Below are 24,994 nucleotides of genomic sequence, written 5' to 3'. Positions count from 1 at the left end.
CTAAAGAATCTCTACAACAAAATGAACCAATTAGACACATTTCACTAAGCAGAGCAGAAGGAAAAAGCTTAATCTTAGAAGCTTGTAATAGGAAATGGCAGAAAGTTTGGGAGTCCAATAACACAGGTAGACATTATCATAAGATCCAAAAAACAGTAAAGAAAAGCAAAATATCACATAATCTTAGTCGAAGAGAACAAGTTATTTTAACACGTTTAAGAACAGGACATACATTTTTAAATCAAACATTACACTTAATGGGGAAACATGAGACAGGTTTATGCAACACATGTCTAACAGATGAGACAGTAGAACATGTTTTAAAAAGGTGTAAAGCATATAAAAATGAAAGAAGAAACCTTAAAGAGGAATTGCATATAACACAATAAAGGGTTTATTAAAAGATGGTTTAGATTCAGGAAGACAAATAAAGGCAGTAATAAGGTTCATTAAAAATAGTGGATTATACAATAGAATTTAGGAAACCAGTTCAACCTCTTCACACTCCATCACAGTAGGTGGCGATATGCACCTTTAAAGTTGGTTCGCAACTCGCCATAAAACGAAGAAGAAGAAGACCTAAGTATGCGATTTGGGACGCAGCTCCTCTCATCCGTTTGGACCAGGTTTGGACCCAGTACGCAAACGTCACCGTGACGTCACGTCTTTCGCAAACCCAAACAGGAAGTTAATGTAGTAGCGTGACTACATGAAACGATACATGTACACATGTTGCAGTGTAGCTTTATCAGCAAACCTATGAAAACGCCGAAAGCTTGTTTCAGCACTATGGTAAGTAGCTGTTTACTTATCAGCACGTGTGATATAATCACTTTTAGGAATTCTAAATTATTAGAAATATCACAAAAGTGCCGAACTTGCTAAAGCTAATTCTGATCTGAATAAAGTTATATAACGTTAACTTACTCGCATATATTACATAGCAATAGCGTTAACGTTTACAAAAAACAGCGTAAACACAATCTAATTTTATCACCAAAAATAATCTCCATATTTTAGCATTTAGCATGGTAATGATTGAACAAGAACTGTTTAAATAATTTAGTATATGTATATCAATGTTTATATTCTCTTAAATATCATATAACCCCTATTAGGTATACTAAATGATCAAAAACATTCAAACTTCGCATGGATTTGCTTACTAGTGACAACATTTAACTTAATTGTAGACTCAAGTATACACCCAAGTTACAGCAAAATAATAATTTTAATAATATTAGTGAATAAGTGCATTCTAATTGTAAGTATGCCACTAAAAGTATTTTCATGTTTTGGACATTTCTCATAGTAATACTTCTAGTAGCTTTTAAAATAAAATAGTTTATGAAATTAGTTCACAATATTTTATAAGGAATTCATGTAGAATTCATATCATATAGTTACATTTAGTATTGGCAAATGATCAGAAATGAGTTGTGAACGCTAGTCTATTCAGGATTTTATATAAGCAATTTTTAGAATAAAGTTACATATTAACAAAGTAATACTACATCATAAATAAGTAAGTACACTTGTAATTACACACGAATTGTAATATGTTGTTATTGTAATACTACAATGCTACTTTTTTAAACATTGCTTAAATAATGCTTTATATCAGTATATTTAATGGAATTCGTGTTGTTTTTAGATTCCTTATGTGTTTTTGATATCTATCTATATATACAAACATCTGTTTTTAAGGCCCCTTCAGATTTCAAAAGTTTGGTCAGAAGATTTTATGTTCTTCAATCTGAACGTGTGGAGGCGTACAAGCTATTTGAGGAGTAAGTTTTTATCATCTATCTATCTATCTATCTATCTATCTATCTATATATCTATCTATCAGGGGTGCACAATATATTGCAAAAGTATCCTTATCGTGATAAAAGTACATTGCAGTATCTGTGATGAATTATGTTTGTTTTATGTATCCAGCATTTGTGTGTTAGGTTGTTTATCCAAATTTGACAAATTAGATGGGGCCATACCATCTTTATAGCTGCCTCCCCTGTAGGTGCTATCATGCTATTGGCTAGAGCGGCCCAAAAGTGAACCTATAGCCTTAGAGCAGAAATAAAAAAATAAATACTAATGGCGGAAGTAGAGAAAAATGTGAATATCAGAATATCTGCTATGTTTTAAAGTCTAAGGCCTTGTCCAAAACCGCATGCTTCTATATACTATATAGTACGCTAAAATCAGAATGCGTACCGAGTAGTATATTTGAATTCATAGAACCCGAAAACATGTATGCAAGAAGTACCCGGATGACTTACTAGTTCCGGCAAGATTCTGAAGTGTGCATCCTATGCATGCTGCGCTACCCCATGATGCCCCGCAAGAGAATTCATGAATGGGAGAGAAGCAACGCAACTGAAGCAGGTAGGTCAAGTGATTATGACAAAATGGTGGATGTAGTACGTCCAAATTCCATTCATACTTCTCTCATTAATACTGTATAGAACGTACTTTTCTTTTGGCCGAGTAGTACATTTAAATTCAAATGCAGTACCTACTAAGTAGTAGGTGGTTTCGGACACAGCCTTAAGGCTGATTTATACTTCTGCGTCAAACGCCGGCGTATGCTACGGCGCTGACGCATAGCCCTTCGCCGTGGCCGTCGGAGTCACTGACGTGCACCTCTCAAAAAAATGTAACTACACTTTGCAACAACGCGTAGCGCAAGCTCTGTGATTGGTCGGCTTGGTAGCGCTGACGAGTCTGGGCGGGACCGAGAGCCGCGCGAATGGCGCGAGCGATTGTGTACAAGTGTGGAGTCCCGTGAAGGAGCTCCGGATTGAAAGTTTTGTTTTGTGTTTACCTCATAGTTAAAGTTTTTGCATGTCCAACGGTTCCTGCCTCAAAATGAGCGAGTTTGAGCCACTTGTACAACCAGGAAGTGTTCAGGAAAAGCAAAACAGAAGCAAAGAAACTCAACACAGAGGAACATTTACACCTCACTGCCAACTAGCGTTTAGAAAGTGTTAATGCAGACCAACAGAGACACCGCGCAGAAGTATAAATGCACAGCTACGCGCGTTGCCTGTGCCGTGAGTTACGCCGGTCACTTGACGCAGAAGTATAAACCAGGCTTTAATATTTGCACTTTGATGTTTTTTAGCCAGATTTAGATAATCAATCAATCAATCAATCTATCTATCTATCTATCTATCTATCTATCTATCTATCTATCTATCTATCTATCTATCTATCTATCTATCTATCTATCTATCTATCTATCTATCTATCTTTTTGTGGTTATTTGAGGTGACAGTTGTTGTTTTTTTCAGAGGTCATGAGGCGTATTTAAGGACAGGGCCTCACTATGACTTTGAGCACTATAAGCAGCTGGTCCACGAGATAACGAAAGCTTTCTGTGGCATTTCCAAAGAAGTTCTGACGATTAAACAGCAACTGCACCAAGACTTCGACCGGCCCGACCTCTCCGAACACATTGACAAACTACAGATTAAAGAGAAGGAGAAGCTGGAGCTGGTGGGCTACTCTTTGTTTTTAAAAATGTTTTACAATTTTTAAGCAGTCTTATTTGGTTTATATTCCAGATTTGTGGAACTTTTGGAGGTCTAATCATATGACAAATGAACATATAGACTAAACTGTAGCTGGGTTTCTATCCCAACATAAAGCAAATGTTTTCAAAGTTTGCACAAAAAAAAAAAAAAATTTATTAAGTTTTTAGAGAGACCAACTGTAGTATTGGTACCCTTTCAACAAACACAAAGTCAAGCATAATGGAGTCACATGGGTGTAATGTTTGCAACATCAGAGCTTATTCAACAAATGTGTTTCCATCTTGCATCATTCACAATAACCTGTTTTTGCACAAAGTCAAAAACCACCTTTTAAATTAAAACATTTTTGTGAATTAAAGTGTTTTTATTAGAAATTTGGTCTTTTAATTTCTAGTTTCTCATTCATTACTTCAAAATGTGCATTAACATGGGGATGGAAACCCAGCTAGTATAAATAGACAAAAATTAAATCAGAGTCATCAGATGGTTTCAGATGCTATCAGATGGATAGTTTAGTTCCTTGGGTTATCTGGATATTTTATTCATAAGACAGCTAGAAAAATAATTGTCTCAACATTTTAGACCTGCACGACTGCTTTATCGGTCAGCTGGGATGTGCTCAAAATTATTTTGCTCTTTCTGTATTTATTCATGAGACAAAAGTAGTCATGTACTAAATGTGTTACTCTGTTTATAATAATTGTTTATATTTCTGACTTTACAGACCGCCAAGTTACAGTTGACTAGGCAGAGTGCGCAGGATCATCCAGAAGACGAGGATTTCCAGGAGAAAGTCCGTGAAATCAAACAGGAGTAAGTGCAACTATTATTATTATTAATCAATCTAGTGCAACTTCCATTATTAGGTGCATTTTTTGTATTGATAAAATATTGACATGTCATGAGTAACAAATAAGTCAGACTACACGTTCCTTCACGATCAGTCATCGCGTGACGTCTGCGATAAGCATTATTTCCCAAAGCAATCACAAGTGTTTCTATAACAATGTTTTTATCTCAATTAAATTTTTTTTAATCTTTTTAAATTTCAATCTTAATAAACTCTGATGCTTGCAGAAAACTAACTACATTATTTACGGACATTCCTTATGACATGGATAGGATTAAACTTGTGGATCCTTTTTAATATTAAGATATTTTCTTTGAAATCTAAATGTATAATGTCCTGCCATGAGTTTCTTATTAAACACTTCGCCTGAACTTGCCATGAGTGAGATGAGAAAATAAAAGCAAATAGCAGCAGCAAGGAAAAATCATATGCTCAAGACATAGGGCTCTATGTTGACGGTCCATGCGCAAAACACAGGGCGCAAACGCTTTTAGGGCCGTGGCGCATGGTCTAAAAGGGTTGAGTTTATTTTCTTAATGAGTTATTGACCTTATTCTGAAAATGCGGAAGTGCGCCTGTTTTCGCGATTGTCTTAGAACTTCCGATTCAGTCGCCTATGGGAGAAATGACTAGGAATAATAAACGGCAGAAAACGGTCAAACTACTTGCTCTACAAACAAATGTTTGCATGACTATACAGACCATCAGAATAATATAACAAGAAAATATCAAATTGCAACATCAAGCAACGTAATGAGCAGTTTTTAATGTCTAAAAATGAATGGAAGTGAATGAGATCGGAAGTCTCAAGCCAAAAAGATTAAAATGGCAGTGCCCACTCATCGGCGGAGAATAAAGTCAATAGGTGTGTTTTGAGAATAAACCAATTAGAGTCTCATCTCCTATTCCCTTTAAGAGCCAGCTGCGCTGCGCCAAGAGTGCATTCGCTATTTACAGGACACAAAGTAAGTCTAAGTGGAAAAAAATGAGCATTTCACAAGCAAACAGTTAACAGTTTTTTAACAGAAAACTGTTAAACAGACCATCTACTGCGTGAGAATCAGAGATAATGGATCTACTTTCACATTCGCTCTTGGATAGGGAAACCTTTACGCACAGACATCAATTAGTCTATAAATAAATAATTTTGTTTGTTAAGCGCAAATATTCGTTTCAAAACTATTTCTAAATTCAGTTCTAATTTCCAGCAAACGAATAAACGAACAATAATAACAAAATGTGCTTAAAAACCTGAGTTATATCCTAAAACACATGCTGTGCCCCTTATGGTCTAAAATCTAACAGGTGGGCAAATCTAAGCTTGTTTTTAATAAAACAAATATAAATATGGATATAATAAATAATACTGCTAATAATAATAACATTATACAAACGCAAATTGTTATGAATGAACTGAATACACTCAAATACACTCACATACACATACACTCACACTCACACTCACACTCACACACACACACACACACACACACACACACACACACACACACACACACACACACACACACACACACCTGCAGTGGTCACTTTATGCAGACACACCATACTACCTCCCAATATGTCACTGACACTTTATCACAATTATCATGTTTACAAGTTCTTTTTGCACTATACTGTTTTTTTATCTGCACAACTCTGGTTTACTTTGCACTCATTTGCTATATGCACTAAATGTCACTGTATTGTTTACAATTTTTATTACATATGTATATTTTTTAGACCACATTTATGTGCAATGTATATACTGTAAATTTTCTTTTTCTTAAACTCTACTATTTTTATATATATATATATATATATATATTTTATATTAATGTTAAGCACCTTGGGTCTGAGAGTAACGCAATTTCGATTTTCTATATGTCTTGTATATGTGGCTGAATTGAAAATAAAGCTGACTTGACTTGACTTGACTTGAAAAAGCCTCCCGAGATGAAGAAGACATAAAAGCAGTGATTTTTCATATTTATGTAAGCTAGAAAATAATATGTTTTGTAATATTTTAATCCTTTATATTTATATTCTATATCTATTCTTATTATATCCTATATATACCCATAATATTTAAATTTTTTCATATGTAAAGATATTTACCTATTGCTCTCGTGCGTATTAAGCAGTGCGTAAGCGAGGCGCAACTCTGCGCCGGAGTTTAGACCGGGTTAGTTTTGGTCTAATGAAAAATCTATTATAGTTTCTCAAAATAGCAACGCACCAGCTGTGCGCCTCAGAACGCCTTCCTTTTTAGACCAGAACGCCTATGGGCGCACAAATGAGAGCTAATGCATTTGCTATTTAAACAGCGTAGCGCAACGCCTCAAAACGACTCTTGCGCCAAGCTGAAACTACCAAAAGACTACTGCGCCTCGTCTTGCGCCACATTGCGCCGGGTGTATGATAGGGCCCATAGTCTTTAAAATAATGACATATTAAAAAATTAACAAATATATAACTGAGATTTGTGATACAATCACCGTGAAGCATTCATTAGGTCCTTATTTTCCACAGGGCGAAACAAATCATATACCTGTATAGTTGAGTAGTGGAGGGGCACAAACTAAAAAACTAAAAAAATTAACTGTTGGAAGGATGAGAGAACTCAGAAACTTGTTGTGAGAATGAAGATGTCTGGATATTTGTGCCAGTCTGTCAGATAAAATTACTTAAAACACCTTAATATTTTAGAAAAGGTAGCTAAAGTTTGCATTAGCAATGATGATGATGTTATTCACCCTTGACACACCCATAAGTAAATATCAAACCTATTTTTTGATTACCCGACCGCCGCTTTAATGGCAGCACTCGCTGATATAACAGAAATTATGTGCTCCTGTTGCACAGTGTCATCCATGTGACAGAACTCGTCGTGATGAGACTTTCTGTGATGGTGTCATGAGGCGTTGCAGGCATGTTATCGGTTGTCGTGAACTATGCTACATTACACGACAAGAAACGATTGAATCTTGTTTCACGATGCCCTTTTGTCGTTTACGAATCACCACGACACCCTACGTCAAGGAAATTGTGCCAAAATCATGTGATCTGACCAGGGCTTAAGACTAAATTTAGTCCATTTTTTAATATTGTGATATTTACTTTAATTTATTACTTTGAATTTTTCTAATTCCTATTTAAATATATTTATACATAATTATTTTAATTATAGCCAATATAATCTAAAATTATAATCTAGTTATTATATTATTAACTATTATAATATACATTTATTTGGATTATGCTTTAAAAATGTAATGTTTTTATTGCATATTACTAACAAATCAGTGTTATTTATCAGCAAGAGTCCATCTATCTCTGTAGTAAATGAATTAATGAAAGTAAATATCTCACTATCTGAACAATTCTGCCTATTAAATAATAATAAATAATAATAAAGCCTTAATAATAAAGCCTTGTTATTCTTCTTTATCTGTATATAAAATAAAACATCTCTCTCTCTCTCTCTCTCTCTCTCTCTCTCTGTTTCTGTTAGAATCATAAAGAACACAGCCGCTTTGAGCGAGATTCTGCAAGACTTTAAGTTTGACTCAGAGGAGCCTGAATGAGCGGCTCTCAGGAGGCCCAGATCTTTCTCATCTAATGAACAGGCATCTGAGGTATCGATCGCTGTCTAAGCTGCTCTATACATGCACTGCATTGCAGGCTTCACAATGCACAGCTTTATTTATAACAGTTTGTCATCTTTTATTCGTTCATGTCAGAATAGCTTGTGACAAACCAAAGCTCATACATACATAACTCTGTTCATTCTAATGGAGTGTAAAGGTGTTCGTGATCAAATGCATAATGATGTCTTTACATTCCTTACATTTTTTGATGACATTTTTACAGACAAAACTATTTATACATAATAAACAGTATGTACATGACATGTACATGACAATCATTCATTAAATGATTCAAAGCTGTTGTGTGTTTTCCAATTAAAGAGACAGTACACTTAAATGATATGAAAAATCTGTCTTTATTCACTAATTGTAATATAATTTTGAACTGATACATTTAAAAAAATGACGTTTGTTCAAACTACTTATTTAAAATGAGCTGAAACATCACAATTCTTGAGGTTTTTTTTTTTTTTTGCAACAACTTTATTGTTTTATGTTCAATACGCTTAAATTCATAAAAATTAATTAGTTAACTTAATTCCTTCATATTGTCCCAAAACAAATGAATTGTGTGGAACTCAGCATTTTCACAGTGTGTGGAAAAGTACAATTAAGGAGATAAAAAATCAATACAAGGAATCGTTTTTGAACTGAATCAGTGAGTCACATTGGGAGTTGTAAATTAATCATTCAGATGAGTTTGGATTGGCTGATTCATTCAAAATAAAATCTTAATACCAATGCTGATTCTTTATTCAAATAATACATTTGAATATCACCTTTTTAGTGAATAATGATTGAAATGTTGATCTGTTTGTTGTCATGATTTCAGAAGATTCTAAATATAAGCATCAGGCATATTTTAGCACCAGGAATCATTCCTTTTTTTTAGTGAAGCATCTCTTCAATGTGTAGTCCAGTTTTCATGACTTCACTAAAACAGGGATATATTGTTTATATGCTTGCTTGCTACAGAATGCAGTATTTTATACTGTTTTAATTTTTTATTTTTTTTCTGAATGTTCATTTACCTTCTACATAATCCTAAAACCTTTTAAAACTTTTCGAATATAACATTTATTAAAGGTTTAACACAAATGCTATTTAGGCCACTATAAAATGTTTGATTTAGTTTTTTCCCCCATCAAATTTCAGTTTATTGCTTTCCGAATGCATTGTTTTTAAATAGTTTTAAAATATTTTTTATTAAATTGTAATAATCTAAAAACATATTCAATCCAATTAAAACAATTTTAAGAATGTAATATTTCATTAAAATACATGCAATAATTCTGCGTTCTCTGGATTACTAATTATCAAAAACGGTGGTTATGAAATGAAGGCATAATACATTAACAGTTGAATATTTAAAAAAAAGTCATCACATGAAAATTATATTCCCCTTTATTTACAAAATTAATGTTAGTATGACATTTTTATTATTAATATTATTTTTTGATTGGTTTAAGTGAACAATGATACCTTTGATTTATTCATCCAAAATGTGCACATTTTACACATCACAGAATTCAAAGCCCTAAAACGGTTTCACGGACCACCTAGATATGAATCACCGACCCCACTTTTTTTGTTTCCAGGCAGAATGCACTTTGAATATTTCTATCAAGGTGCCACCACTGAACTAAAAAACTGCATCCAGAACAAGAGAAACAAACTACTGGACTGCAATAACTAGAGTGCATGTGTGAGGGGATTTAAACATGTCCATGACATTTGTTTAAAGAGCAGGTCGAATGAGTTTTTGAAAAAGTACCTTATTTGCAGTTTGTAGTGTAGATGTCCTTTAAAGTAACAGTTGTTAATCAAAAGCAGCGTGGTGAGTGAGCGATCTGCATCAACAATCCCCACCTGCCCTTGACATAAAACACTCTAAAAAATGCCCATTTTACTTCCAACACAGAATAAATATGGAAACACCATTAAAAATGGACTTGGCCAACTGACCAATCATAGTGGCGTTGGCTTTTTAAAAAGGAGAGGTTTACAGACCATAAACACATTATTGATTCAAATTAATGATATTGAAATCATTGCAAAAATGTTTCCACTGTTAAATGCAATTTCTAACAAAAATTACAATGTTTTCTGTCCTTAAACAGTTTTTCCACTGCACAGTACGGTTCGGCACGGCACATCTTTTAGCTTTACAGTACAGAGTTGGTTCAGTTGTGCTTTGCTCAGTTTGCATTTCCACTGCAGTTCAGTACCACGTTAAGTGGATGGGGTTATCGCTATAGTTGTGGCATCTCTATTGCGTCAACCTGATTTCACCAAGTAGGACATATTCCTGGATTAACATCTATGTTGATCCAGGAACTACATTCCAATCAGCCAATCAGAATTAAGGGATACATTTACCAATAAGTTTAGGCTTATGGTTAGGTTTATACACTTTTACATGATTGTTATCCAACTATTTTCCCCCTCGGATTTTGGGAGTAATGTACAGCTATGGTTGGGTTTAGTGTTAGGGAATAGGTATGAATTACATTTTCTAACAAAAATTATGTTCCAGGATCAACATAGATGTCAATCCAATATCGCATTGTACTTGGCAAAATCTAGCCTTGACCTCTTAAAAAACTTTTCATTTCATTCCTCAGCTACCTACAAGAGAAAATATGGACCTCTTCTACTGACTACTTACCACAATGCTGCCATTTACATTCTATTAAAACCATTTAATCATATGAACAAACTTTAGTGGCTAGTGCTGCCTATTTAAATATAGCGGGTTTGGTGTCTCGTCACAAATTCAGTGACGCTGGTAGTTACAGTTCTCTCAGACCAATAAGTCTTCAGCAGTGTGTATACATTATGTTTCTGTAATGCTACAGCCCGCTTGAACCTCACCCGAGTTTTTTTTTTTTTTGGATGTACTGCAATATCCAGCCATCCATCTATCTATCCATCTATCTATATACCCTACCTACCTACCTAAGAACAATTATAACCTATTTTGAATATTGTTACATTTACTTTTATCTGATTATACAACAACATTAAGTAGTTATTCTATAATTAACTTTTATTCTATAAAAGTTATATATTTTATATATATGTATATATTAGTTATTCTATAATTAACACATTTTAATGTAAATTATTGCATATTACTAACAAAAACAGTAGGAAATCAGTGTTAATCAGTGCAAGAATCCATCTATCTCTGGGGCAAATGATTTAATGAAAGTAAATATCTCACTATCAAAACATTTCATCTTCGTTTTTAATGTTCTTCGATCAATCAGTCGACAGCGGTGTGTATACATTGTTTTTGTAACACTACATCCCCCTTGAAACCTCACTTAAGGTGGTACTAAACTGTAAAAGGTACAGAATGTAGCGGAAAAGCCCTCAAAAGTGATCCATTCTAAACAATGCAGTGAAAAGCTTCATTAGATGTTATTAGGACAATTTAAAATATCACGTGACCTGCTCTTTAAATAAATACAAAGACTTATTTTAACGATCATAACTTGGAATGGAAAAAGTGTGAACACCGTACAAGAACTAACCTTACTAGGGCACCTACTGTATGTTTGTTTAAATGGAGTATATTTCAAAAGACTAAAAGTATGTGAATGCTTAAATATATTGTCCAGTTTTGAACCCACCTGCATGCCATCCAATGCTAGCTTTAATAAAACATCCTTTTTATTGTGGATGAAAATAGAAAGTCGACTCTCTTTTGAAACATTTCACACTCTCTCTCATTTTCTCTCTCCTCATTTTGAGTCTTTAAGTTTTAATGCCCTTATAAATAACGCGCCTGAGACAAAAGCGCTTCCTTTGTCGTATTTGATGAGCCCTACGGCAGGAGGCAAACAGTAGATCATGTCGCTTCATCAGAGAGTCTTGACTCATCCCAATGAAACGTCCCAAGCACTGGAGAGTGATAAAACCCATGTCGTCGCCGGCCCCCGCAAACTCTCCCAAGTCTTCTTTTGGAGTTTTCACTATGATTTACCGCTTTGTAGTACCTGAAAGGCAAGACAATGGCATTTACAAGAGAATGTGATGACTTGATATATGGAGACAGAGACGCATAATTGGTACCAGGCAGTTACATCGTGTTCTTCAAAGGACAATGTGACTAATGACGCGACCTACGTTTCCCAACAGTCGTCCGTGCCAAGGCGACAGTAACCACTGGGTCGGTTCAGAGAGCGTGCAGCGGATGTTGGTTTGCGTTCGCGTTCGCCACACAAGACTTGAAGCTTTGCCACGCAGTCTAAACTAAAAGGAATTTATTAGCATTCCTGCTGATTACTTTGACTAGCCGTTTTTCCGTCTGTTGTGGTAACCGTCTGAAGATTATATGATGCTCCGCCATTAGCAAACGCAATCAAATGCGAGTGTATTGATCAAAAGAATTGCCAGATATTTGGGCTCTCTTTTTTGTGGGTTGCACACAAAACCACAAAATGGAGGCTGTGTGTGTGTCATGTGTGCCAACATTGATTGTGTGGAGTCTTGATGTGTGTCTGTTTTTACTGACCTGATCATGTGTTTTCTGGGCTTTCTGCAGCCAGACGCGCCATTGGTCGTACAGTTTGATGCTAACGTCCGTGCAGCCGTAAGAGTGCTTGCGCATCCAGCCGAAAAACTGCTTGAGCTCCTTGCGTAGCGTTGAGTTGTTCTCGCTGGGCTTTGAATCGCACGAGCCACTTTGGGACCTATCTGCTGGGAAAAATAGACATTCTCATAGTTTTTTTTTTTCGCAGACAACTGCACAAATTGATAATGTTAAACTAAAAATAGATAGTGCATGTATAAATCAAATAGAATTGGTTTAATTAAATTAGTATATGTGTCGTTTTTCATACTGGGCATTATAATATTTAGCTTGCATTTACTTGTAGCAATTAAATCTAGCCCGTAGCCCATTCGAAAGTTAGTTCGAAAGTTCGAAAGACCCACCTCTCACTGACAAAGGTCCAGGATTTCTCTCATACATGAGCTCATTTGTCCTATTTAGATTGTTGTGCCATCTTAAATAGTGAAAATACTCCATTAAAAAAGGCTTTAAGAACAAGCCGAACGAGGAAAGTTGAATATGCTGGCCAGTTCGTTATCCGCTTGTTAAGTGTGACGTCACGCGAAGCGGCTTCCGAGTCCAAGCGCTCTATTCTACTGAATGGGGAGACTCATGAAATGGTAATAATAAACGTTTACAAAGCGATTTAATACTTTTGAAAATCACGATGGCAATATATATGTCCATGCCTAATATCCGATGGCCAGAAAGTGATTCATTTTTTAAAAATTGTTAAAATTTTGGTATTTCTGATGCAGCAAGCCCAAAGAGTGTTGTGTACACTATGATTTTATATAAAATTAACTTTAATGTGTGATAGGAATAAAATGTGATCATAAACGAATGATTTCTCCACTCAAATGAATGGCGGCTTGGACCCGGAAACAGTATTACATACGTCACCAACACGTCACCACTTAACAAGCGGATTTGCTTAGTAATTGCAGATCTTTTTAATTTTATTTAAGTTTTTAAACAGATTTCTATTTGTTTTTTAACGATATATGATGTAATATATATATTATTAAAATTAAATAAAATATTTTTGGTATTAAACAGGCTCCTCCAGCTAAAAATAGTGCTTTACTATACTTTTACAGTTTTAGTGTTCTCTTTTTTTATTGTTTTAGACAATATTGTCATTTATTGGCCGTAAAAAGGTAATAATATCGATGTTACCAGTGAATTTACATATCAGTGAATTCCGTAATATGTATTTCCAATATTTTATCATTCATTCATTCATTCATTCATTTTCTTTTAGGCTTAGTTCCTTTATTAATCAGGGGTCGCCACAGCGGAATGAACCGCCAACTTATCCTGTATATGTTTTTGCACAGCAGATGCCCTTCTAGCTACAACCCATCTCTGGGAAACATCCATACAAACTTATTCACAAGAATACACTACGGACAATTTAGACTACCCAATTCACCTGTACCGCATGTCTTTGGACTGTAGGGAAAACCAGAGCACCCAGAGGAAACCCACACGAACGCGGGAAGAACATGCAAACTCCACACAGAAACACCAACTGACCTAGCCGAGGCTCGAACCAGCGGCCTTCTTGCTGTGAGGCGACAGCACTACCTACTGCGCCATTGTGTCGCCTCCAATATTTATATGAATCTATATTATACTTGCAATTGTTAAAACTACATTTAATAGTAATCATTGTAAATTGACAAAAAGAAACATCGTTTATCTCCATATACCTTTTATTACCTATTATGTGTAATATATGTATGAAAAAAAGAGTCACAATCCGAATTATCTTTAAAGTATTTGCTTTGTAATTTTTTGTACTGTTATAAATTTGTTGTTTTTTTTATTATATTTTACTTTTCTCATATTTCATTTGCTTAAATTATTAAATATTAATACATTTAGTTAATATTTTTATCCAATCTATTTTAATAAATGTGTTGTTTTATTTTAATATGTTTATTCAAAGAAAATCAAACAACCCTTCAAATGTAATGTATAGTATGCATTTTTTGATTGAATATCATTTCATTTAATGCTTTCAAGATAAGAATCATGTTGAGTTCACAGGAAATTCAAAAAATAGTTCTACAACCATGCTTAAATTAAACTCGCCAGCAAATGTATCTTGAATATAATGTCAATATTCAGTATATCACTGAGATCTATTCATTCATTTATTTTTTTTCCATCGGCTTAATCCCTTATTTATTGGGAGTTGCCAGAGTGAAATGAACCGCCAACTATTCCAGCATATATTTTACATAGCGGATGCCCTTCCAGCCATAACCCAGTACTGGTAAACACTCATACACTGCCAACACTCCCATTTGTCCCTGGAGTCTCCTGTATTTCAGACCCATCTTCCGACACCCTTCTGTTTTGTAATTTCTCCCGAAAACTCCTGTAATTTACAACCTCTTGTCCTCCAGCCCCCCTCCCCTCCGTCGTAGCCTCTTGTTCTCTGCTTTTTGGTACAGTCTGTATCATCCCCTGGTCACCAACTTTGGTAAAATATTCGGTAAAATATTCGATTGCTGTGATCTTTTTAGTAACCCTCATTTTGGTGTTTTATTACATTAGAAACTACATAGTTTATATGCTAATCTTTAGATAAAGGCATTTGCGAGACATTTGTTAAATCCAACTACAGCGAATGACAGATGCATAAATGCTGTTGATTGTACGGTCTTGCCCTGAGCGATGTGCACATACCCATGAATAATAGCCTATTTACCAGATCTCTCTGCTAATGAGCTCCGAAGCATTAAAGCAGAATGCAGGAGAAGAGCTCAGGCTTGCCATAACTCATACTGCCTGACATAAAACAGAGCTTAATAACATCCTCTCTTTAATGCAAGACATGTAACATCATTTCTTATGAACTGTATCTGTTTTCACTAACCTTCAGGTCGACTGCCCCTTTAATCGGAACAAGCTCTGAAAGACTTTTTTCATTTATCAATCTAAGAAAAGTCCAAAGAAATCATCAATTGTCCCCCTAAAGCACTCTGACATTTTGCTGAGGTCTTTTAAATCTACTTATGAGAGATCCATATCAAGCAGCTTGATGCTTTCAGTGTTTACATGTGGTCGGAATCTAATTAGCAGATGATCGCAGAAGTCTAATGTGAAGTAAAGGGGATGAATTTTTGCTATTAACGCACCAATGCCAGGAGTTGATGCGGCAGTTGAGTGGCTCCAGTCGCTCCATATACCTGCCTTCTTCGAACCGTAGATGCCCACTGGGTTGCATCGTACCTGGACGAAATACACTGTACCCGCTCTGAGACCAGCCAAACGACATGATGTTTGGTTCCCAGCATCATCTATTACCTGTAGGGAAATAGAAAAAAAAGAGTGATAAAGAGTAGTCAGGAGACTCATCAAAATATATATTTTATTCATATAATCAAGCTCCCACAATGCAATTCAAAAGCATAAATCCATAAAAAACACGAATCGTGAAGTATGGAACAATGTTAATTTTTGGGTGAATTGTCCTTTAAAGTCAGGGTTGACTTAAGGACAAGTCAGAACCTGCTTATCCAGCTCATGTCTAAGCATTTTTGAAAACTCCTGCTAAGGTGAAAATTTTCAGAATCTCCAGGACATTTCTATACACTAAGGAAAAAACTTGAGTTCTTTTTGACAAACATTTGTAGGAATGCAAAGCTTAGCTCCAACCTTAATTAAACACACTTGAAGCAGGTCTTCTGGATTGCCAGAAATGTTCTAGCAGGTGTGTTGGACCTAAACTCTATGATAGGGGTGTTCCTGGAGGGCCGATGTCTTTAAGTCATGGTTACACTGCACTTTCGCCCTATACCCTGCCATTCATACATATGCTAATGCAACAGACCGGAAACACAAGCTTGTGCCACAAGTTTAGAATGTCGTTGCATTCGAAAGTTCAAGCTTGTTGAACTTTGGCCTGCAAAACTGCGTCACATGATTGAGTGAGACCAATATAAGATCAAAACATGACTTCTTTGTACAGAATTGTCAATTATGAAGCAATCGCTCATTTCATCAATGTTTAACCATATTGTTTTATCTCGTTGCTTTTCGCAGCACCATACAATAGAATTTTGCATTCTCAGACTTTAGTGTGACTTTGGCTTTATTCTTTTAGTTCCTACCCTAATTAAACAAGCAGCTAGTCAAGGCCTTATTAGGCATAGTAAAAACTTCCAGACAGGTGTGTCGGAGCTGAGCCAGGACCTAGTTTTTATATTCCTGCTCAATAGGATGTTGTCCCTTTTGGAACAAGACTGGACACTGTTGGACTAAATCAAGAGTTCCCAACTTTAGCCATCAAGCTAGGGCTCGGCGATTTTGCAAAAAAAAAATAATCTTTTTTTTTTTTTTATAAAGTTTGACCGATTCAAGATTTCGATTTTTTTTTATAGTGTAACTAGTCAGCTTAAAACATTACAACAACATGACTGAAGTAACATTCTCTTTATAAGTAACTTAAAAAACCATCTGGTTAAGGAACATTTTATGTTTAATGGCCATGCCATACATAAATTGGTCAACAAGGTGTAAATAAATGTATGACAAATTCACAAGTTAAATATCGTGCAGAAGATTTGAATAAAAACTATTTGTGTAAATATTGCAGTTGCAGGAATACAGAGGTATTTTTTGCAAGTTTTACTGAGCCTAGGAAAGATTTGCTGTTAGCTCGGCTTTGACTTTGTCTTCTGACTGAATGACAAGTTGTTATGCTGCTGCCTTGGATACAGGGGAAGTAAGGGACTGAACAAGGAAACTGTAAAGCCTAATTTAACCCAGTGCCTGAAGTTGTGGACGTATAGCAGGAGCAAAGACAAGCACCAGATGTGTGTCTAATATAAAATAATATATTAATTCTATTTATCTTTTTTCCCCTTTTAAATACCGATCATTTAATGCGCTTTGCACCACTCTCTGTATTATGCTGCCTGACTGCATGTCTGGGTTTCAACTAGGTCCGCTAAATGACGTCATGGAAGCGGGTACTTTCATTTTCACTGCTACAGGCCCTCACCTCTGCCCGTGTCCAAACCAAGCTAAGATCAGCCCGGTTCGAACTATAAGATTGGTGTGGTTTTTCACATGGCAGGTTTTTACGTCCTTCATACATGTTGAGATTGAGTTTATTGACTTGATAAGGAATACGTCTTGACAATCCACATAGACATGACTTAGTAAACTGCATTAGTCTGAATGTAAATCCCCTCATCAGGCAGTGCTTAGCATGAGAGAGTGGACCACAGTGCGTTTGATGCAAAGGTATTAACAAAAGAAAAATACACAACTGAAGACACTTTAATGCTTGTATTTGTTGTATTTGCACTAGCTCTGCGATGCATGCCCACAACTTCATGCAGTAGGTTAAATTAGACTGTCCAGTCTCTGTTCAGTCCGTCACTACCATGATTGAAACCCAAACAGGCAGTCAAGCAGGTCGCACACCAGAAGTGCCGCGACACATGACAGTTTAAAGTATCACACACCAGATGATATTTATTGCACATTCGCATGATATTTTACATGAAACTTATCAGATGCCACTCTGTTGCGTGGCTGAAATATGAACTGCGCGGCATGTCGCCGAGCAGCGCTTCTGGTGTGCGACCTGCTTCATACAGAGAGTGAACCAAAGCGCATTGGTGCAATTATGATGCATTTAATATTTTTATTTAAAAAATCACGATGTCTCAATTTAATATGAAATAAAATCGTCTTAAAACGTTAATTCGAATTAAGTGAAAAAAATCAGCCCTACACCAGCCCTACATCAAGCTCCATTTTCCTTTTTTAATTTTAGAATTAACCTTAATCAGACACACCTGAACAAAGAAACCAATGTTTACAACAATCCAAGAAAGACTTTATATTTGGTCATGGCTGAAGCTTGTTGTGAACCCCTAGATGGGGAATAATTCACTTATGCTCTTTTAGAGCTACTGTGCTGCAGTAAATATTTTGTATGTGTACCTTACCTGACCCAATATTTTCAGGTTCTGAAGCTCTTCTACTGTTCTGGGTTGATTCAGGTGTGTTTGATTAGGAGTATATTATTGTGTGCTTTCAGGAACAGGGTTGATAAACACTGTTGTAGACTTCAGTCCCAAGTGTTGATGTTAAAAACACAATGTAGAGGGTTATTTAATAATTAATATAAATGATTCTCGTTTCTAGCAACAACCTGATCTAGTACCTCATCGTGCTACAGGCTGCAGAAAGGACACACTCACTTGATTGGCTTGTTCAGGATTTGATTTGAAATCTATGTGAGAGTGTCTCTCCATGACTAGTGTTGAAGAACCCTGCTCTGGACCAAACATTTATGCCAGGCGTGTCAAAGTCAATTCCTGAAGGGCTGGAACCTGGTAGAGTATGGCTCCAACCCTGTTTCAACACACCTCTCTGTAAGTTTCAAACAAGCCTGAAGGACAGTTTGATAAGAGCTTGACATCCATGATTTAAGCCATACCTTCCATTCGTCACTCTCCTCCACACGGTATCGGATCTGATATTTGGCCTGAAACAGGTAGTCTTTCAGGGCAGGAGGACTGCCCCAACGTACACTTAACTGATCTTCCAGATCTCCAACACGGCTTACAAGAACATCAGGAGGGGGGTCTGTAGTTACTAAACAGAAACATTTCACATAATCCAACACTGCGTGAAAGTCATTTTCAAGAACTGTTGACTAGACCCTATAAACGCTGGCAATGTTCTTTCTTTTCTTCAAAGAACTGATAACTAGTTGTTTGTAATTGAATCTCGCAATAAACCTCCTTCGCCGTTCATTAGCTAAACAATATTCTGTCATTGCTAATGTAATCCCCCATTTCCATTGTTGTTTGCAATGGACCCGCTCCATTGCTAGGTTTTTTAATCAAGCGCACCCTTAGGGCGAAGCCAATCATGAAGAATTCCAGAGCTTATTGTTTCAGAGGGAAGTGAGGGCTTAAAAATGGTGTGGTAATGTAATATCTTTGCTTTTCTTGACAAAAAAGCGCTGATTGATGGATGTATTGAAATTGTGATTAATTCGATTAATTCATTGGAATGTCAAATAAGTCATTCGATTTACAGTTTTAACAAATTGCCAACAGACTTCCAGCTGCCCGTTGACCTTTAAACTACTATTTTCACGAGTTGCTTTTTGGAATCGTTTCAGCTGTTGGAAAGTACTTTTACAGTCTGTAAAAATCTATTCTCACAGTGTGCGCACCATATGCCAGACATTCAGATGCTTTTATATGCGTTTATGTGCGGGTTGGGAAGCGTGACATTATTTCAAGTCACCTTGATCTTAACATCCATTTTACCTTCCAACTGGTGTCTTTTAGTCCTACTTACCTACATCTAAAATGTCCAAGGTGATGACATCTGAAGTGGCAGAGCCAAGCTGATTGGTCGCCTCAACCCAGGCTTCATATGGTGTAAAAATGGCAAGGTCACGTGGAACGTAACATGTATACGGCTGTCCCGTGTAGTCTTCACAGTCCTTTTCCTTACCATACCATCTAGAAAACAGTAAAGCTGCATGTAAAAAGTTACTCTTCCAAAACAGGTGTCAGTGTGCTGTCAAAATCTCACTTCAGCTTGTACTTGAGGACGTATTTGGTATTGATGAACGTCTCTCCTTGACTTCCCGGACTCCATCTGCAGCTCAGATCTTTGGTGTTTCGTGACCAGCATGTCAGGTTGATGGGTTTCTCAGGGGATGCTGTCAAATTTAAAAAGCAGAGGATGGCGTGAATATTTAAAAAACAAATGACAGAAACTTTATCAAAAGACACTCACAGCCGACATAAAGACAGGACCCGGCCAGCACTTCTCCATTACTTCGATGGCAAACCAGATTATCTCCTGACTGCTGCAAGGAGCCATTGAGTTGATGAAGTGTGACACTCGATTCGGTCTGGCTCAGGACTCTGTACGTGTTTCTAGCCAAGCGTCTCCCATTCAGTGTCCAGTACAAGGACCTAGCTGTTATTTCCAGCTCGGCACTCACAGTGCACACCGCAGTCAAGCTCGAGCCAATGGGAAGTACTGGATCCTGGGGGGATATGACAGCCAAATCTGTGGGTCAGAAGAAAAGAAGAGACTTGATGATTCCAGAAATTTAACAACTGGATTTATGGCTGCAGTTGGAAAAGTTGCACAAGGTCATTTTTCAGCATTTTAAGTGGTTTTCCATCTTGTAAATATTCGACTTGTGTGTCCGCAGAACTCATATTTATTCATATTTACGACAAATGTTCAGAGTTGAACAATGGCTGGATTTGAAGAGCTGCTACTTCTGGCCTTCAGGGAGAACAAGTGTTGACCTGGTGGGAGGCGGACAAGCTCTTTAACATGTGCCATTGGACAGCATAAGGAGCATTAAAGAATGATGAATCGAAAACTATTGTATTGTACTCATATTTTATTGTAGACTTTGTCACCTTAAACATAGTTTAGAAAGATATTGAAATAAGTAATGAAACTGGTGAATGATATGTTGTACAGTTTTCATAATTTTTTATCAAAATATTTAGTACAGGAGATGAACTATATCTTCTAGTGGAAGGATACCCAAGGTAAACCTAATAAAACTTGTCTTAAAAGCAGTATTACCCAATGACAAGCTATTTTTCGTAAACAAGACCTTGTCATTTAAGTTTATTAATGCACACCGAAATGTTTTTTAATTTAATCTTAATATATTTTAATGTTTCTCTTTTTGTATTTGCTATGGTAACGTAATATATATCGTTTCAGCATCGAAATCGCAATGTGATGATTCGCAATAGTTACATTGCAGGATGTATGCAATGTTGACTATGTATTATAATATATCGTTTGCATGTGTTTTTGTGATTGTATAATTTTAATTACATTCAGGTATAAGAAATCATACCGTTTGTGACCTTAATTACGATTCATTTTATTGAATTATTTTTATCATTCAGTTACTTAAACACTGTTAGACTCTGGAAACGATAAAACACTTTATTTCAATTGTATCTTTTTCTTGATTGTATTTATAGATTGTTATGCATGAAAATACAACACATGCAAATACAGAATTGCACTGCAAATAGCACCGACCACATTGAAAATGTGTCTGGGATCCCAAAAAGTTTGTACATTGTTTATTAGATTTTATGGAGATGCAAATAGTTAATATTAGTTCTTTAATCTCTGACTAAACACATACATAAAAATACTTGCAACACATGCAAATATTAAATATGTTGAGGGACCCCCAATTGATCTTACATAAATTATTCCCAAATAGAAATATTAAGTCAAATGGTGATATTGTTTTCATATTGCAATATATAAAATGTCACAAAGCTAGAATTTCCCAATATTGTAGTAATAATATTTTTAGATTTTACACTGTAAAAAATATATGAGCAGTCATGACAGCATATGTTTTTAGCTCATTGCAACTTATTAAACTAAGTTAATCATGTTATAACGTTCAATAAGTTCAATGGACTCATAAGACTAACTTGTTTCTGCTTACAAATTTAAGGCAACCGGAATTTTTTAACAGTGTACTGTTGTAAACAAAACAATTCAACACTCACTAAAAAACTTTCAGAACATTTCAGTGTTTAATTTTGACGAAAGCCTTGCAAATTAAAATTAGCACATTTTAAAGTAATCTTTCCTCATTCACTGTGGTAGTTTAGCGTAAAATCTAAGCCTAATAAGACTTCTAAGTTGACATTCACGTGAGTAGAGGGAGGGAAAAAAAGAAAACAAACACCTCCAAAAAGACCTTTAAATAAAGATGAAGTTTGTAGACGACTTTACAAATTGCTTTAGCTCATATTAAACATCAAAAAGCCTACTTATAAAATTGTACTTACGTGCTGAGAGCGCATATGGAAGAAACGCGACAAAAAACAACATAATGACTGAAATTGTCATTTGTCTGTCGCGCGCGCTCTCAACTCGATTCTTGTCATGCTGGTGCGAGCGCGCGCGCGCACAATCCATTTTCCTGCACATAAATTGCTGAAAAGGAAAAGCCTTAATCACCAGAAAGCTTCGTGAAACCCATTGCTGCTTCTGAAAAGCATCATTATGCGAAGAGGACGCTCAGATTTACCTTCACTCTCAATTTTGGAGAGGAATCAATATAGAGTACGCCTCAAAAGCTGAAAAAGTTGATTCTCCTGAAGCTCCTCCCATGTCTTACCACACAGCCACAAGCCATTATTAGCAGAGCATCTGCAGACTGTGTTTTCTTTTCTCTTTTGTATACAAGTGTGCCGAAAAAGAAAATAATGAAGGACATCCTTTTCTTTTTGAGTGTCTGTCTGTTCCATACGGATAGCCTTTTAACGGTTTCGTACAAACTCGAGATAAAATGCATAGTCTAGTACATTTGGAAGTGCAATTCCACATCACTTAAGCTTTTTTAACTGTAAGAATTTGTAATGCAGAATAGCTTGTAAACAGGTAAATTAAGACTAGTTCAAACATTAAAGTAACAACATTTTTAAATGAATCAATGATAAGGGGAAAAGGGAGAATAAAGTAATAATGTAGAATAAATATGTATATTTACTGTTATTCAATTAGCCAGTTCATAATATTAATACATTATTATTATTATTATTATTATTATTATTATTATTATTATTATTATTTATGAACAACAAAAGTTTAATTCACAAAGTGCAGCCCCAAAATACAAATAGATTGCAATTCTAATATTAAGTTTGCCAATGTTTTGCCAATATGTCAGAAGTTTTTAATAATTTTAAATATAATCAAATTTAGTACGATTACTTATTCTTTTAAATATTAAAATAAGTGCTCAGCTGCAGCACATAACTACACCCCCCACAAATCTCTCTTTTAAATATTTCTTTTAAATATTTCTATTTCTAGAAATATATCATATTTCTAATAGGTAGCTATACAATCTTATATTTGTGCATGCATTAGATTTGTCAGTACTGAAGTCAAATCTGGGGCTAAGTAATTAGCTTTATGATAACAGTCCAAACGTACACCCAAATTTATGTTGTAGAAGAAAAAAATTAAAAATTGCAATATGTAGCTTGAATTTAATTGTATTATCTTCCATTTTCTAAATATGTTCGGTGACTAAAATATTGTTTTAATTAATATATCTGTTTATTAAATATGTCTTGTTTAAACACATCAAAATACATTGCCTATATTCACTGAGAAATGGATACTCATGTTCATTGTCATGCACTGTTAGTACATGTAAGAACTGGTTTTAATATTTTTGCATATTTTCACAAAAGTTAATTGAAACAAAGTAATCATCGCTTGTGTTTAATATAGAAATAGTGAATTAAATTTGGGACAATAAAATATTTTATTTTAACATTGTATTTACTGTAATAATATAAGTTGTATTACATGTTATTATTATATTTTATAAAATATTCCCAATGTAAAAAAGGTATTGTTTGTATAGGCTATATAATTGTTCTGCCAAAATTAAAATTCTGTCATTATTTATTGACCCTTCACCTGTTCCAAACCTATCTGACTTTTGAGATATTTAGAAAAATGCTGAAAACCTGTAACCATTGACTTGCATAGTATTTGTTTCCTCTACTATAGATGTCAATAATTTCTTCTGCCTTCAAAATATCTACTTTTGTGTTCAAAGCAAACACAGCCTTGCCACTAGCTTGCTTGGTTTGGGTCTAGTGGAGCTGAAATTATGTTTAACAAAGCAAGGAAATCGTCACAGTATGTCTGATAATATATATATATATATATATATATATATATATATATATATATATATATATATATATATATATATATATATATATATTATTATTATTATTATTATTATTTTGGCTAGAATAAAAGCAGTTTTAAATTTTTTAAGAACCATTTCAAGGTCAATATTATTAGCCTCTTTAAGCTATATTTTCTTTCGATAGTCTACAGAATAAACCATCGTTGTACAATAACTTGCCTGATTACCCTAACCTGCCTAGTTAACCTAATTGAACAAATACTATTTGAAGAGTTCAGATGAAAAAAAAAACTCTCCAAGAACCATCTGAAACTTTCCTTTAAAATTAATTTTTCTTAGCCCCCTATGTTTCTGATTAGGTATTTCACTTTAAAAGCAATGAGAGTAACCTATTTGAACCAAGAGTAATTATTACTGAAACTACACACAACACCCTAATAAAAATGCTGATTTTAGATGAAATTTTTAGACAGCACTTAGAGGTTTTTGCATTTAAACTCTTCATTTATTTCCTAAACAGAACGAGGACACTTCAGTGGAATCACAAGTTATTTTGGGGTGGAATATTTTCATATTCAATACTTTTTTTATTTATTTGGTTTCATTGCTTATTAAACCATTATATTCATCCTCATCAGAGCTGCAGTGTTT

General features: G+C 35.1%; 2 protein-coding genes and 1 long non-coding RNA gene across 12 annotated transcripts in view; 1 reads left to right on the top strand and 2 right to left on the bottom strand.

Annotated features, from left to right (window-relative positions):
* Positions 1 to 24,994, bottom strand: part of LOC141380320 (uncharacterized) — a 371,569-nt gene that overhangs the window by 16,104 nt on the left and 330,471 nt on the right. The gene's annotated exons all lie outside the window — the stretch shown is intronic.
* Positions 547 to 20,995, top strand: rex1bd (required for excision 1-B domain containing). 5 transcript variants are annotated; one of them, XR_015521265.1, is made up of 6 exons: positions 679 to 792; positions 1,708 to 1,790; positions 3,297 to 3,501; positions 4,264 to 4,352; positions 7,901 to 8,024; positions 20,819 to 20,995. XR_015521265.1 is itself a non-coding variant. In NM_001256159.2 (5 exons), exons 1-5 carry the CDS (start codon positions 730 to 732, stop codon positions 7,971 to 7,973), a joined length of 513 nt encoding a protein of 170 aa, NP_001243088.1. In that variant the 5' UTR covers positions 547 to 729; the 3' UTR covers positions 7,974 to 8,373. The 5 variants fall into 5 exon arrangements, 1 of the variants encoding a protein (NP_001243088.1); XR_015521266.1 differs by having other exon boundaries at positions 20,159 to 20,995; XR_015521263.1 differs by having other exon boundaries at positions 18,775 to 20,995.
* crlf1b (cytokine receptor-like factor 1b) lies at positions 11,693 to 22,780 on the bottom strand. Of its 6 annotated transcripts, none has more exons than XM_087303048.1 (9): positions 22,697 to 22,766; positions 22,455 to 22,602; positions 20,392 to 20,670; positions 20,185 to 20,314; positions 19,945 to 20,111; positions 19,070 to 19,227; positions 15,750 to 15,918; positions 12,559 to 12,743; positions 11,693 to 12,040 (listed from the first exon to the last, which is right to left on the bottom strand). In XM_087303048.1, the coding sequence occupies exons 2-9, from the start codon at positions 22,594 to 22,596 to the stop codon at positions 12,017 to 12,019; spliced, it is 1,254 nt and encodes a 417-aa protein (XP_087159174.1). In that variant the 5' UTR covers positions 22,597 to 22,602; positions 22,697 to 22,766; the 3' UTR covers positions 11,693 to 12,016.

The sequence above is a fragment of the Danio rerio genome, chromosome 22, assembly GCF_052040795.2.
Source record: "Danio rerio strain M-AB ecotype USA chromosome 22, GRCz13ab, whole genome shotgun sequence".
In the NCBI taxonomy this organism is placed as follows: domain Eukaryota; kingdom Metazoa; phylum Chordata; class Actinopteri; order Cypriniformes; family Danionidae; genus Danio; species Danio rerio.
Note: the sequence above shows the minus strand (reverse complement) of the source record. Positions and strands in the feature narration are given on the sequence as shown.